This window comes from Callospermophilus lateralis, chromosome 11 (assembly GCF_048772815.1).
Source record: "Callospermophilus lateralis isolate mCalLat2 chromosome 11, mCalLat2.hap1, whole genome shotgun sequence".
Lineage (NCBI taxonomy): Eukaryota > Metazoa > Chordata > Mammalia > Rodentia > Sciuridae > Callospermophilus > Callospermophilus lateralis.
This window is the reverse complement of record NC_135315.1, coordinates 1,713,272-1,727,096: the sequence shown is the minus strand read 5'-3', so window position 1 is coordinate 1,727,096 and position 13,825 is coordinate 1,713,272. Positions and strand designations below refer to the sequence as shown.

Below are 13,825 nucleotides of genomic sequence, written 5' to 3'. Positions count from 1 at the left end.
CGCCTCCTCCTCCGGATCGACATCACCATCGACCAATCGCCGCCTGGATCTGGTCACAGTGCCACGCCTCTGATCCCGCCTCCCGCCCCCATCTTTATAACTCACCAATGAGAAGGGCGGCGCAGGAGCGGGCCTAGCGGTTGCCTAGCAGCGACGGACTGGGCGGGGGTGGACGGCCGGGGGCGGTGATCCGGGCGCGGCGTGGGCGGGGCGCGTGGGCGGGGTCTGCGGCGGGGCGGGGTATGCGGTGTCTATAAATGCGGCTGCCGCCCGGCGCCGCGTTTTGTGGTTCGGGTCCGCGCGCTTCCTTGTTCTGCAGTTTCCGCGTCGTCGTTGTCGCCGCCTGCGCCTCCGCTCCGGTCTGTGGTGCAGCCGGGACCCAGAATAATGTCGCTGTCACGCTCGGAGGAGATGCACCGGCTTACAGAAAATGTCTACAAGGTGAGCCCCCAGCGCTGGGCTGTCCGTCCTGGTGCGCTCGGGCCCGACCAGGCGACCCCTGGGCAGAGTGGCTGGGGCCCTCGGAGGTCTTCCTGCGGGGCCTCCGCATGCTAGCGTGGTGAGCCCAGCTCTAGCTGGTCACAGGTGCCCGCGCCCGCCATAGACTCCTCCGCCCGCTGCTGCCCGCACCGCCCCCAGTCTCAGTCCACGGTGGGTATCCCCACCCCGACGGCGCGGCTCGGCCCCCGCGCACCTCTCCGTGCCTGGCGTCCTGGGGGACGGAGCAGCGCCTGGCCCTGGGAGCCCTCGCAACCGGTCCCGGCCACTATAGACCGGAGTGGAGCGTGGGGCTAGGGGGCAGCGTGGGGGCCGCGTGGGGGCCGTGTGGGAGCCGTAGGCCGCCGCGGCGTGTTGCCCTGCGCCTGATAGGTGCGGTGGCACAGTGGGACTCTTCCCGGCGCGGTTAGCCAGTCTTTGGGCACTTCTCAACAGGCTTTCCCTTTCTACAACTCCTTCCCGGTGTTAATGGACGTGGCCCAAGGTGGGAGGTCGAGCGCGGGTAGGTTGGATGGGTGGACAGATAATCCATCATCTTATGTAACCGCGGAGGGAGAAGACTAATTGTGTAGGAGGCTGACGCGCCCGCCTTTGCTTGTGATATGTGTTAAGAGTCGCATTCACATCTTCATCTGTGAAAATGACAGTTTCCATCTAAGAACGGCAGAGCCCCTAGAAGCTTCCTTTCCACCCTTTCCCAGTCATGTTTGTGCCTTGTGTGCACATGGACAGGCCCTTGGTTTTCTCTTTCTCCAGCGTGGTTCTCACAGGCAAGGCTGCCACCCCCAACAACTCAGCTCTGGGCTCTCAATGGCACCAGTCCCACTGCAGTTCCCCGGGGCATTTTCTCAAGAGAAAATCCCTGTCCTGGCTGGTCCATGGCGGACTTCTTACAAAAACGTGCTTTATTTCAAAACTGTGTCTGAAGGTTAAGTGAAAGGTTGGCGATTAGAGTAGCTGGTATTTGCGTGCAGTGGCTGGTTCATGGCCGCTGAATGGGATTGCGACCCGCTCTCACAGCAACAGTTTCTAATTGTATTAACCAGCCATGGCTGTGCCTTCTTAGCCAGTGGCCTGTGAAACCCTCTTAACTTGTTCTCTCTGGCTGCCGATAGCCAGATGGAGGCTTCTGGGGTGGCCCCTTTGGTTTCAGCTGGAGTCCAGGGACAGATTATACTTTAATACAGCTTTTAATAAAGGCTTTAAAGTTGCAGTTACATGGTTCTGGAGGAATCCTGGGCGGGTGGAAGGGGAGGGCTAAAGCAGCTCTGAAGCCATGTTTAGAGTTGCTGGTAAACAGGATTCAGAACAGCTTTTAGGGTTTTATGTTTGGGATCATGTAGAATCTGTGGCATATGTTTCTGGCCTTGTCCCTCTGTAGAAGCACATGCTGTGAAGGGAGGGAGGTTTATTAAATTATTAGTCATTAGTTCCATTACAGTTTGCTCATTATTGCAGGAGGTAGAAGAGAATTGCTGGCCAGTCTTTTTTCCTCGCTTCTATGCTGAAACCATTAAACAGGAACTTTAATGTTGAGATTCAGGAGGGTGCATGGTTTGTCTTTGCTCTGGCTTTGGATCCTGTGGGGGATCCATGGTCATCCTTAATAGTATTGGTCACTGGAGCAGACAGTCTGCAGATACAGCATGTGCAGCTATAATTCATCTGGACATCTGAAGTGAGAACTGTCACAGTGGCAGAAAAACTGTCAAGACTAGGGGCCCCTCTGGCTGTAGCCCAGCAGGTTTGGGTTCACAATAAGCACACAAGTTCTGTGTGTTGCATTTGGTGGGCTAGTGGTTGGTGTTTCTTGAGTGCGGAGGTGGTGATGAGATCTCAATAGTTAATTTTGTGTGTTGGATACAAACAGGCTGCAGGTGTCTGAGAGGCTGTTCCTCTTGGGGGCTTCTGCCCCAGTGACCAGCTCTACTGCCGCTGCACAGTATCAGGTTTGGTTTTGTATGTAGGTGGTTCTCACTACCCTCTGGGGCTGACTTCCAAGTCTTCCAGTCCTGTGCTCTATAACTTTTCTGTGTTTTGGGGAGCCCATAGTACCATGACAGTACTAGTACAGGTTGGGCATGTTGGCATGTTGGCCAGGTAGAAACCCAGCCCACATGGAGGCACTGTCAGGAGACAGCTGAAGCCACCCATATGCTGATCTGGGCCGGTTGGGCCGGTCCAGGCACCAAAGCGCTCTGTGCTCTCCTGGGACACACTGACTCTGGCTCCTGTTGAAGCTGGTCCTGGTCCTGACCTGGCACTTGCAGAAGTGCTGGCAGTGCCTCTTGGAAAGGCTGAGCTGTGGCTCTGCTCAGAGTCACTGTGATGCAGCTCAGCTGTTTGCCATGGCCCTCTTGCTGCCTCAACTGCAGTTCTAAGTGGTGTCTACCTGGGCAAAGAAGGCTTATTCTTGGCCCTGCTGATGAAAAATTGAGAATAAAATGTACAGTTTTGATTTACTCCTGGAAGAATCCATAACACAGACTTTGACCTCTTTTCTGGTGGCTCAGTTCCCTTGGGAGCCATGTCCTCGGGGAATTTCATGGAAGATGAAGGGGAGGAAAAACAAGATAGCTTCCTGAGGTCCACTGGGAACTCCCCTCAGAGCCTTGGGCCCTGCAGAGAACAAGAGAGTGAAGAGAAGAAGGCCCCTCCCTCTTTGTCACAGGAAGCAGAGCCCAGGGCCAGTCCTGCAGCCTCTGGATCTAGGAACAGCATGCTGGGGCAGGGGTGGAGAGTCTACTGCCACTGGATGACTGGTGCACCATTCAGAATTCAGGGAGCCTGATACCTAAGGGCCTTCCCTCAAGTGGGGTGCTCAAAGTGTCCCTGCATGCATAAGGGGGTTTCTTTAGCACCTGGCTATCACTCCCAGTAGGGCCAGGAAAGATGGTCAGATTCTTGTGTTCTCATAGTCTTGTGTTTCAAGAGAAGCATGGGGTGACCTGTGACTCTTGAGGGTGAGAGTTCCAGCACCTTCTCTCGGGATAGTGCTGTCTGCCTTCTCTGATGTGGCAGGGTGGGGGAGAAGCTTAGCATGGGCAAGTCCCTAGGTGCTGTTGATGGTGTGTGGTGCCAGAGCCTTGGGTTAGCATGGTTAGGCTGGTCACCAGAGGCCATCTGATTGTTCTCCTCACCCTGTAGCTGTTGGTAGGAAGCTGACCTGGCTGTGTTGCAGCTGACCTATGAAGATAGCAGGTGCCAGAGGGTTCCTGGAGCTGGTGTGATTGGCCAGTACTGGCACAGGCAGTCAGCAGAAAGGAATCCACTTGCCCAGCTCATCCCACCCACTTCTTCAGGTGGGTGTTTTAGGGAGCTGTGGGCAGCATGGGGCCCCTGGGACTCTGCAACTGATTCAGACCCCAGTGGAGTCTGCCCCCTTTTTTTAAGCATTGCAGGCCCTGGAAGAGGTGGTGAAGTGACAGGTACTGATTTGATAGTGGAGCTCTGATGTGTATGCATGTGCACACATGAGCATATGTGTACACATGTATGTGGTGCTATGTGTGTATTTTAGAGGCACTTTTGGGGCCAGCCCCTGGGATACCATCATTAGTAGGATGGCCAAGTGTGGAACAGAGCAGCCTGCACTTCTCTTCCCTCCAGCACCTGTTACCACGTGTTGCCTGGCATATCACCAGCATTTGAGCTATGGCCGTTTGGATCCGTCCCCTTTGTGGAGCAGCCAGGGCAGCAAAGGCTGCTGCTTCCAGCTGACCAGCCTCTATAGCCCTTGTCCCCCCGCCATGTCCTATAGGTGTTGACTCTGGCTCACAGCCACTCGGTCTCTGGTGTGCTGGTGGATGTGCCTGGGTGGTTACTGGGCTGCTGGGGCTATGGAGAATAGTCATTTGCGACATCTGGCCTGGGTTCGGGGAATGCTTTGCCTGTGTTTACTGTCCCAGTGGCTCTTGCCTCGAGTGAGTGACTTGTTGGGGAGTTCAGCTTAATCAGTGGGGCTGACTGGCCTTGATGTTCAAGGTCAAAATGAAAGCTGGTATTCTGGGCTTTCATGGGGCACCATTGGCAGAGAGAGGTGGGTGCTTTCGAAGGTGTTCTTGTTGTTGGACTGAAGCTTCCATGGGTCCAGGCCCTGCGGGCTGGGCCTTGACCCACAATGCCAGGCAGCCAGATCTGGCAGGAAAGGCTGGTAAGCGACCTGGCTGCTGAGGAGCATGAGGAGGCCCACTGAGACCCAGATCACCCTTCACTCTGGTGGTGGCTTGGGCCCTGCTCAGGGAGTACTCACAGTGTCACTGCAGGAACAGTGGGAAGGGGCAGGTCTGGCCTGTACCATGTGTCCCCTCTCAGCTTCATGTTGCTCTCTCCCCTTTGGCTACCCGTGAGTGGCATTGCCTGTGGCTGTCATTTGTGAGGTGGAGACACCCAGGCAATGGTTGGGTATGGGGGAGCCCCAGTCCTGGCTCACTGGTGGCTGGCTCTGTCTTCTCTCTCAGCTGGTCTGCTGGGCCAGGACCTGCCTGTGCTGCCCGGCCGGCCGTCACAGCAGTGCTCCTTGAGGCCTTGTCGGAGAAGCCTGTGCGCCCTGGAAGGCTTGCACTTAGGGCGGCAGAGTGGCTGTCAGCCTCCCCCGCACAGCGCTGCGCTGCGATCCGCTGCCTGCGCCTGGAGTAATTACAGCCGGGCGTGGACCGAGCTGGCACCTTCCTCCAGCCTCCTGCCACCCCTCAGTTCTGAGTCATTCCTGGCTTCTGATTGTGCCTGTACAGCTGCAAGATGACTGGAGGGGCCTCCACAGTGGAGGTAGGGGAGAGGGACGGGCACAGCTGCACCTCTGAGCTGTGCCCAGTGGCCCTAGCAGCAGGTCCTCAAGGAGTAGCCTGGGTGTCCCAGGCTTTTCACATGGAGTCCTTCTCCTGCTACGTAGTGTATCCCTGAGACCCATGTTTGCAAATTGAGGACCCACTTGGCTTGGTGCCCAGGGGTTCACTGACGCCGAGGGCCTGGCAGAGACCAGTCAGTACTTGGGGGTGAGGGAGTTCCATGTTCCATGGAGATCTCTGGAGAGGTCATACTGGAATCACTATCTACCTTTGGTGTGGGTCTGCTCTCTCCAGCTGTCGAGAGCAGTGGCCCAGCTGTGCTCAGCTCCCTGGACATGGTGGCCCACGTGCAAGGCTGGCCAAAGCAGGTTAATGGGAAACACTTTGCCTTGCTGAGGACTGGGGGCTTTTGTGATTCATCCTTTGTCAGGCAGACCAGAAAGCCCAAGTGGGACTAGAGTGGCCAGGGCGACACAGAGAGGGTGGGAAGAGGTCTGAGCCTATTCCTGTCCTTTAGAGCACAAGTCACTGGTGTCCAGTGATTCACCTTGGGAACCTGGAGCAGGCTGAGGTGCTGTGTGGCCACCACCCCAGGGAGCAGGAGCCTTTACTACTTTTTTTTTTTTTTTTAAAGAGAGAGAGAGAGAGAGAGAGAGAGAGGATTTATTTATTTATTTTTTAGTTTTTCGGCGAACACAACATCCTTGTTTGTATGTGGTGCTGAGGATCAAACCCGGGCCGCACGCGTGCCAGGCGAGTGCGCTACTGCTTGAGCCACATCCCCAGCCCAGGAGCCTTTACTTCTGCTGAGGAGTGGTTGGTGCCTGATGTCCCTTGCCAGCTCCCTGAGGACCCTGTCTCCTCAGCTCCTTCCTGTGACCCACCTTGCAGGAGCCATCTCTGCCCTGCTCCAGATTGGGTTGTGAGCTGAGCCCTGGGAAAGACTGCCTGGTCCTCACTCTTCCTGTAGGGGCTGCTAGAAGAAACCTTCCCCAGCTTTTTCCCCCTGTTCCCTGTCTGTGTGACCTTGGCTGAATCTCACTGCTGGGCCATAGGATGACTCTGGGGTCCCTGGAGGCCACAGGGCCTGGTGAAGCCATCTTCATGTCCTCTCCTGTACAAGGTCGATCCCATCCTGTCTCATGGGGCATGGGTGTGAGTTGTGCAGGTCAAGATGAAAGAGCCTGGAGACAAAGACCCCAGTGGCACCAAGGCCCAGTTAGTGCTTTCTTCTTGCTTAGAATTTTTATTTAATACTTGCAGAAATAGACCCTTCAGAATTATTTGGGGGCTGGGCTGTAGCACAGTGGTAGAATGCTTGCCTAGCATGTGCAAGACCCTGGGTTCTATCACTAGTACTACCAAAAAAAAAATGTTTAGAAAAAAATTTAAAACAATGGGTAGGGTTCTGCCAAAACTATTTTGCATTTGGAGTCAGAGCCTTCTGAGCTACATTTTATCTGAGGGCTGTCGGCAACTGGGAGTCCCTAACACTACCCGAGTCCATTGGAGTAGTTGATGGAAAATGCCCTGAGTTCTCTTCCAAGCCTCTGGAAGCCAGTTCTGCTATTCTTGTCCGTGGCATTTTTCTTGATGAGCTAAAGGTGTTCAACCAACAGTAGACCTTCTCTTCCTTCAGGTGGTCCTTCAGCGTTTGTGGACTGAAAGGTCCAATAATGCCAGGGAACGGACACCTGTCCCGGTGACCACCCACATGTCTCACTGCTGCTGGTGATAGTGTTGAGATGTAGGGATTGTAACATGCAGGGACGGTAAAGGTGTCTGCTGTGAACTATCTGCATTCTGACATTGGGATGGGGTGGGATGTTGAGGGGAGACGGTGCCCACCTTGTGAGCTGGAGTTCTGTTCAGAAGAACATCGTCTTGCTGGAGCCACATGTGGTCAGGCCACATGTGGTGTAGCAGGCGGAGGAGCCCTGTTGCTTCCAGATGGGGCTTTTATCCTACAGCGTGTGGTGGAGGCAGAGATGGACTGGGCCCCTCCACATACCTGGCTCTTCTCTGCCTATGGTAGGGGCCTGCTGACCTCCTTTGTCCTGGATGACTATCTTTGGTAAAAGAGGCCTAACGTCCACTACTCCCATCCATCATTGCCCATGGAAGGTCTATCCTATTCTTGGACTGAGGGTCTGGGGCCTTGATGTTCCTTGGAGTGGTGGTGGTAGGAGGATTGGAGCCCTGACTGGGGTCAGACCAGAGGCAGGAGTCCCAATCCCACCCAGGGAGGAGACTGTGAAGTCGGGCACCTGGGCCTGGACCATGTTACCGCCCTCTCAGGCTGGCTCTGTGTTGAAGAGGCAGAACGTCATCAAGAAAGGCTGGACTCTGCAGTCTGCAGGCTATCTCAGAGGGTCTCCCTGCTGCTCGCTTCAGGCCTAGCACGTGGCTTCAGTTATCCTCACACCTGCTTCATGAAGGGTCCTGGGGACCTGTGTGGGAGCCTCCCACATGAAGTAGCATCTCCACACTGGTCAGCTGATAGGTGGCTGAGCCAGGATTTGAACCAGGCTGGACTCTAGGGTCTGGCTCCCTGGGTGCCACTTCCATCCTGTGCTGCAGCAGCCCCTGGCATTTCAGGCAAGATGGTTTGCTCCTGTGCCACTGTTTCTCACCAGCAGTTCAGGGAGAGGATAGAATATTTTCTGGTACATAGAGTTTTGGGTCAGTTGTGGCCAGGGCTATCAGCATGTGGCATGGAAAGTTCTTCAGAGAACGGTCAGTAGAGGTGGGGACAGCCATCCCATTCCTGGGTGCAGGGGGTCCTGTGTGCTGTGTGTGGCAGCAACTCTTGAGCCTTGACCCGAGGTCAGTGTGGGGACAGACCATCCCATAGCCTTCCAGGGCTGCCTTCTGGTTTGCTCATTAGTAGTTCCTTTCTAGCAATGATCCTGACCCTGTAGAACCTGGCCAATTCTCTAGTGGGGAGGACAGCTCAGTGAGTGGCCTTGGCTGTCCTCATAGCAAAGCAGTCACCAGGATCCTTGTGTGATCAGTGGTGATGGGAGGACTGATTGTGGGGCCTCTCCACAATGGGGGGATGACCCAGTGACAGTCATCTCAGGCTGCAGAACCCAGCCCCAAACTGATGACTAAAACAGTAGTTTGTCCTCTTAGTCCCCAAGGCCCGAGCCTGAGCTCAGGTGTGGCCAGGCTGCTTCCTCCTGAGGCTTCTCTCTTTGGCTTGCAGACAGATGTCTCCTCCTGGGTCCTCGTGTGTTTGTGTCCTAACCTTAAGGTAACCAATAGATTAGATTAGAGGCCACCCTGGTGACTCTTGATCGCTCTGAAGACTCTGTCTCCAGCCAGGAACTGACACAGGCCTGTAATCCCAGCAGCTGAGGAAGGAGGATCATAAATTTGGGGCCAGCCTATCTCCAGGTACTGTCACTAAGGTGCTGGGGTTAGGGCTTCAGCACAAGTTTTGGGAGGGACACAGTTCATCCCATCCCACCCTCTGACCCATTGTGGAGGTACACTGAGCTGGTCTGGTGTAGGAGGGGTGTCCTAGGTGCTGTCTGCCTTAATGGTGGTGACCTGTCTACTGATTCTATTTCAAATCCCTTCCAACTTCGATCACATTGTAGTCCCATCTTATGAAAGTGGGGTTCCAGTGCCCATGCTGTGATATCATCGTACAGCACTCAGCCTGGGAACATGGCTTCAGCTCGAGGCTATCCACAAAGTGGTTTGAGTGTGCACCTCCCCAGTACAGGCAGAACTCCCAGGGGTGAAATCTGTGACCCAGGCCAGTGTGGCTGGACCCTGGGGGAGGGGATCTGCGAGGCTTGCTGGGGTCCTGTTCCCATGGGGATTGGGACGGTCAGGCTATGCTTCTCAGACAGGAAGGTCATGGCCAGGCTGTTTGGTCCCATATCTGGCCCCTGCTTCCCTGTGGCTACTGGAGTGATGGATGTTGTCCAGTTCCTATGGAGGTTGCCAAGGACTGGCTCTAGCTCAGCGGTTCCTTCGATCCAAAACTTACAATCACCTATGGAGGTTGCTCTTGAAGTAGAGCAAGAGTTAGAGGCCTGTCTTCCACCCTCACTCACCTGGTACCCACCAGCTGAACCTCTCAACCTGTGCCTACATTGGATTTCCTTGTGTGGGGCCTGACTCAGGTGACTGCCCTTCAGGGCCCTAGGTGTGGCTTTTCCTTTAGGTACTCCCCTGAGGACCTCACGCATGAGAGGTTGGACTGGAACCTGAGAGGTATAGACCCCTGGAAAAAACTGGGTGTAGGAGTGTAGGTGTCAAAGGCCTCTGAACGGAAAGTAGGCACTCGGGAGCTTTGGGGGCCTTAAGTCTGAATGCCTGCATGACACCCATGGTGGACCTTCTGCAGGGGTCTGTAGACAGGCCCTGCTGGAGAATTTTTCAGAATTGAGTCTCCTGTGGTTTTCATCCTGGACTCTGCTGCACCCTGGGGTGGTCTCTCTCCTAGGCTTCCCAGACCCAGCTGGTGGGGGCAGGCAGGGACGACAGGAGGAGGACCTGTCCTGGACCTCTGCTGATAAGAGTTCACCTTGCTTCCGACTGTTTCGTCTGGGCACCTGGCCAGAGACGTGGGGAGCTTCTTTATTAATGATGGCAGCTTCTCCAGAGGAGGCACCAGAGCTGAGAACCACCATATCACAGCAGGTGTCTCCTACCCAGGCCCTGCCAGGCCTGGAGGTGTGGCATAGCACCCATCCCCACCACCCTGCTGGTCCCCCTTCTGGCTCCAGAAGTTCTTGGGCTCTGCCATCAACCCATCCATCTTCCCTGAAACCAGCCTACCTCCCTGAGGCCCTGAAGCTGCCCTTGCAAGCCTGGTGGCCCCCGACCTCCCTTTTCTCTCTTCAGAGTGGTCAGGGTGTCTTTCTCCAAAAAGGTGCCGGTCTCTTGGCGTTGGTACCTGCCGCTGCAGAGCACTCATGAGGCTGCTTGGCCTTGGGTTGAGGACTGGGCTCACACACAGCAGGTGGCCCTGGAGAGCACTGCATGGCAGTGTGGCTGCCGGGGCCTCCCTTCTGCTCTAGGGGGTCCCTGCTGTCACACAGGCTGAAGTGCTGGCCAGGAAGGGGCAGGGTACAAGGAGGGGAGCTCCACTTGGGTTGCCGTGCTCTTCTCTGGAACCTTTAGGCTCCTGCCATCTTCACACCCCTCCTCACAGTAAATGCCCTGTTCTTTCTGGAAGTGTGCGTCTACTTGCTGTCTGACACATAGACACACAGACACACACACACACACACACACACACACACACACACACTCCTACCTCTCTGAGGGTAAGCAGGAGAGGTGCAGCTCAAGGTCTCCCTTTTCCAGGCAGCCCTCTCAGTGCTTGCCAGGCTCACTCCTACAATCCCAGCAACTCAGGAGGCTGAGGTTGAGACAGGAGGATTGCAAGTTTGAGGCCAACCACAGCAATTTAGCAAGACCCATCTCTCTCTTTTTTTTTTTTTGAGAGAGATTTATTTTTAATATTTATTTTTTAGTTTTCGGTGGACACAACATCTTTATTTTATTTTTATGTGGTGCTGAGGATCAACCCAGCGCCCCGTGCATGCCAGGTGAGCGCGTTACCATTTGAGCCACATCCCCAAGACCCATCTCTTAATAAAAAGTTGGGCTGGGGATGTAGCTCAGTGGTAAAATACCCCTAAGTTAAATCCCCAGTACTATAAAAATAAAGATTCCCCCCAGTTTTCAGAATAAGATAAAACACACACACACACACACACACACACACACACACACACACAAGTTTCTCTTGTACTGTGAACAGCACCCTGGCCCAGGATCCTGAGCCTGTCAGTGCTCCTTGTCGGGGAGGCCACAGCAGGTGGTCCCATGGATGATGGATGCCACGCTCTCTCTGCCTGTACCCCCTACAGTGGGGAGACTGAGGCTGTATCCTAGGACAGTGAGCCCTGGGAAGTCTTCCAGGGAGAGCCTTGTCTACACACCACCCATGCACTGAATGCGTGGGCCACAGGCTCCCAGGCTGGGCTCCATCATCAGTTCCTGTGTGTCCCTGTCCTGCCCACCCTTCCCTGGGAGCCTTGGAATCCTGGGTAGAGTTTCTGGGAAAACCTGGACTGGGGTGCCATGAGGTCTGTGTCTGTCTGCACAACCCTCTTACCTGGGCAGTGGCACCATGGGAGACCTAGAAAGGTTCCCTAGGGCTACCAGCCTGGAAGCTTGTGTGTGTTTCTCTTGCTGAGATCCAGCAGTGATGGGGGTGATGGTGGGCAGCCCTGGGCTCCTGGGAAGTAGGAGCTAGTGCTTGCTGGCAGCAGGTGGGCAGGCGTAGGCCCTCGTCCTGTGGTGAGCTGTTGAGCACTGGCTTCTGGAAGAGGAGCATGTTGCCCCACCCTCCCTGTTCTTTCTGACTTTGCTGGAGTGTGACTTACTGGGGGATCGCCCTGGGGCCATTGAGGAGGGGGTGAGTTTGGCCCTTTGGTTGGCCCAGTGCTGAAGCAGGACTTGGCTCTACAAGGAACTAGGCTGGGGATAGGCTTCCTGAAGCCTAACCCTTACTTTGTCCACCTGTAAAGTGGGTCTGGAGAGGATCCCAGGCAGCCAGGGAGATTCCAGTGTCCCTTTTCTCTGAGTGTCCTCTGGGTGAGGGGGAGCTGTGGCTAGCCCTGCTGCACATGCCGGTGGCATACACAAGCACAGCACACAGGGAGGTGGCCAGACACCCCCTGTGTCCTTTGCTAGGAGTGACTGGTCTTCCTAGGTAGTGCTGGAGGGGGACTGTTGACAGGATCCTGGGCTGGCAGTTGCAGACGGGGTGCCGGAGCCCGAGGGCAAAGTCCTTTGGCATACCTCCTTTCTGTAAATACTCTGGCCCTCTCCCTGTTCCCTCAAGTAGGGGGAGGTGAGGATAGCTGCTCTCTGCCCTTTGTCCTCATTGGCTTGGCAGATGGTCACCCTCTAGACTGCCCAGTGGAATCCAAGGAGTCGCCTTTTCCCCCTTTTAAAGAAAACAGATCTTTGAGCGCAGTTTGCCCTGGCAGTCCTGCAGCTGCTCTGGCTGCCCTCCACTCCACTCCATGTGGGGTTGGCGTCCTTTCCAGGGGAGGAGGTAGTTGAGGTGAGGCTGCTCCTACTTTCATTGGCCCCCATGGTCCCCTCACAAGAACCCCAGGTATACTCTAAAGCCCCTGCCAGCTGTAAGTACCCCTGGACACTATAGAGGCCGCTGGCCCGGGAGCCAGCCAGGGAGGGCAGGCCTGGCGTGCGCTCACCTCTCCGGGCTGTGTGAGCGGGGCAGGAGCCTCCACTCAGAGCCTCTGAGGGTGGTTGGGCACGTCTTGGTTTTCTCATGGGGACAGCTTGGCCCACTAGCTTAAAATAGTCTCTGTGAGCCCTAGAAAGATAGGATGGACCTGGGAGCTCAGAAAAGTGTCCTTTTGCCAGAGATGGATTCCTCCCAGAGGGGTTGGTCCCTTCACCAACCACTGGGTCCCTCCCATGATTGCCAAGAGATGGATGACCCGGGTGAGGGTTGGTGACATTCACCAGGAGCACTGAGACATGGCTCCACAAAAGCCCCCCTCTTGTGGCCAGGCCTGGGTACTGGTGTGCAGAGCTGGGAGGAGGAGTTGGCCTCCTCAGCAAGGACCAGCCCTCTCGGCTGTTAGCTGAGGGTACCTGCCTCTGCCACCACCTCCAGGCTGAGACGGCAGCACCTGTGTGTCCTGGCTGGCTGCTCCCTCAGCAGATGGAGGCCATAGTATGCTCAGGTGGCCTGGCTGGCACCCGAACCGCCCTGCCCACTTCCTCACATTCCTTGTGTGTGAGCTCAGCTGCTGCACCAAGGAAGTGAAACCTCAGTGACCTGTCTGTCCAGGCCCTGGGCTGCTCTTGTGTTTTCTCCTGTCACTCAGAGTGTTAACAGGGCTCAGGATCCCGGGTTAGGTCTCTCTTCCTCCTGGGGGTTGCAGGAGACACGGGGGCCATGAGCCTGGAGCCAGGCTCTTTGGGGTCTTGTGAGCAGGGAAGCCTCTGGGGCCAGCTCTCAGACTTGTCAGTCTCAGCCAGTGAGAAGCATGTCTGATGCAGTCAGTGCACGCGTGTGCACAGGTGAACGTGCAGAAGCCTGCACCAGAACACCATGATCAGTCACATGCACCCTTGCCAGGTCAGCGCCCCACTTTTTCCTGTCTCTAACGGCAGTCCCACTCATGGAGTTTTTCTGCATTCCTGGGTCTGGGGGGGGGTGGGGATTTAAACACTGCTGCTGGGAGCTCAGAGCTCATCCACTGCCTCCCAAAATGCCCAGAAGCACTTGTTGTACCCATGCCCCCAGACACCACACATGTCTCATCCCACTGCCCGTGGGGTATCCCTGCCTGTTTCCAGGCACCCCTTGGATCCCACTGGTGCAGACCCTGGTCCCCATCCTGTGTGCAGTACGCTTCACTTGCCCTCCCAGACCAGAGGCTTGCATGTGGCCACCCTTTCCCCTCCATTCACCCTACCTGTCTCCACATGGCAGTGCTCCGTGTGCAGTGCCCAGGAATCCAGCC

At 55.8% G+C, this 13,825-nt stretch overlaps 1 protein-coding gene across 4 annotated transcripts in view; it reads left to right on the top strand.

Annotated features, from left to right (window-relative positions):
* Positions 1-299: 299 nt before the first annotated feature.
* The window catches only part of Baiap2 (BAR/IMD domain containing adaptor protein 2), a 65,221-nt gene continuing 51,695 nt past the window's right edge, over positions 300-13,825 (top strand). For all 4 annotated transcript variants that reach the window (XR_013092733.2, XM_076871635.2, XM_076871637.2 and 1 more), the window contains exon 1: positions 300-441. Coding sequence is in view for 3 of the 4 variants with exons in the window: in XM_076871635.2 (XP_076727750.1) it covers positions 388-441 (54 nt within the window). In the remaining variant the exon portion in view is untranslated. The remainder of the gene's footprint in view (positions 442-13,825) is intronic.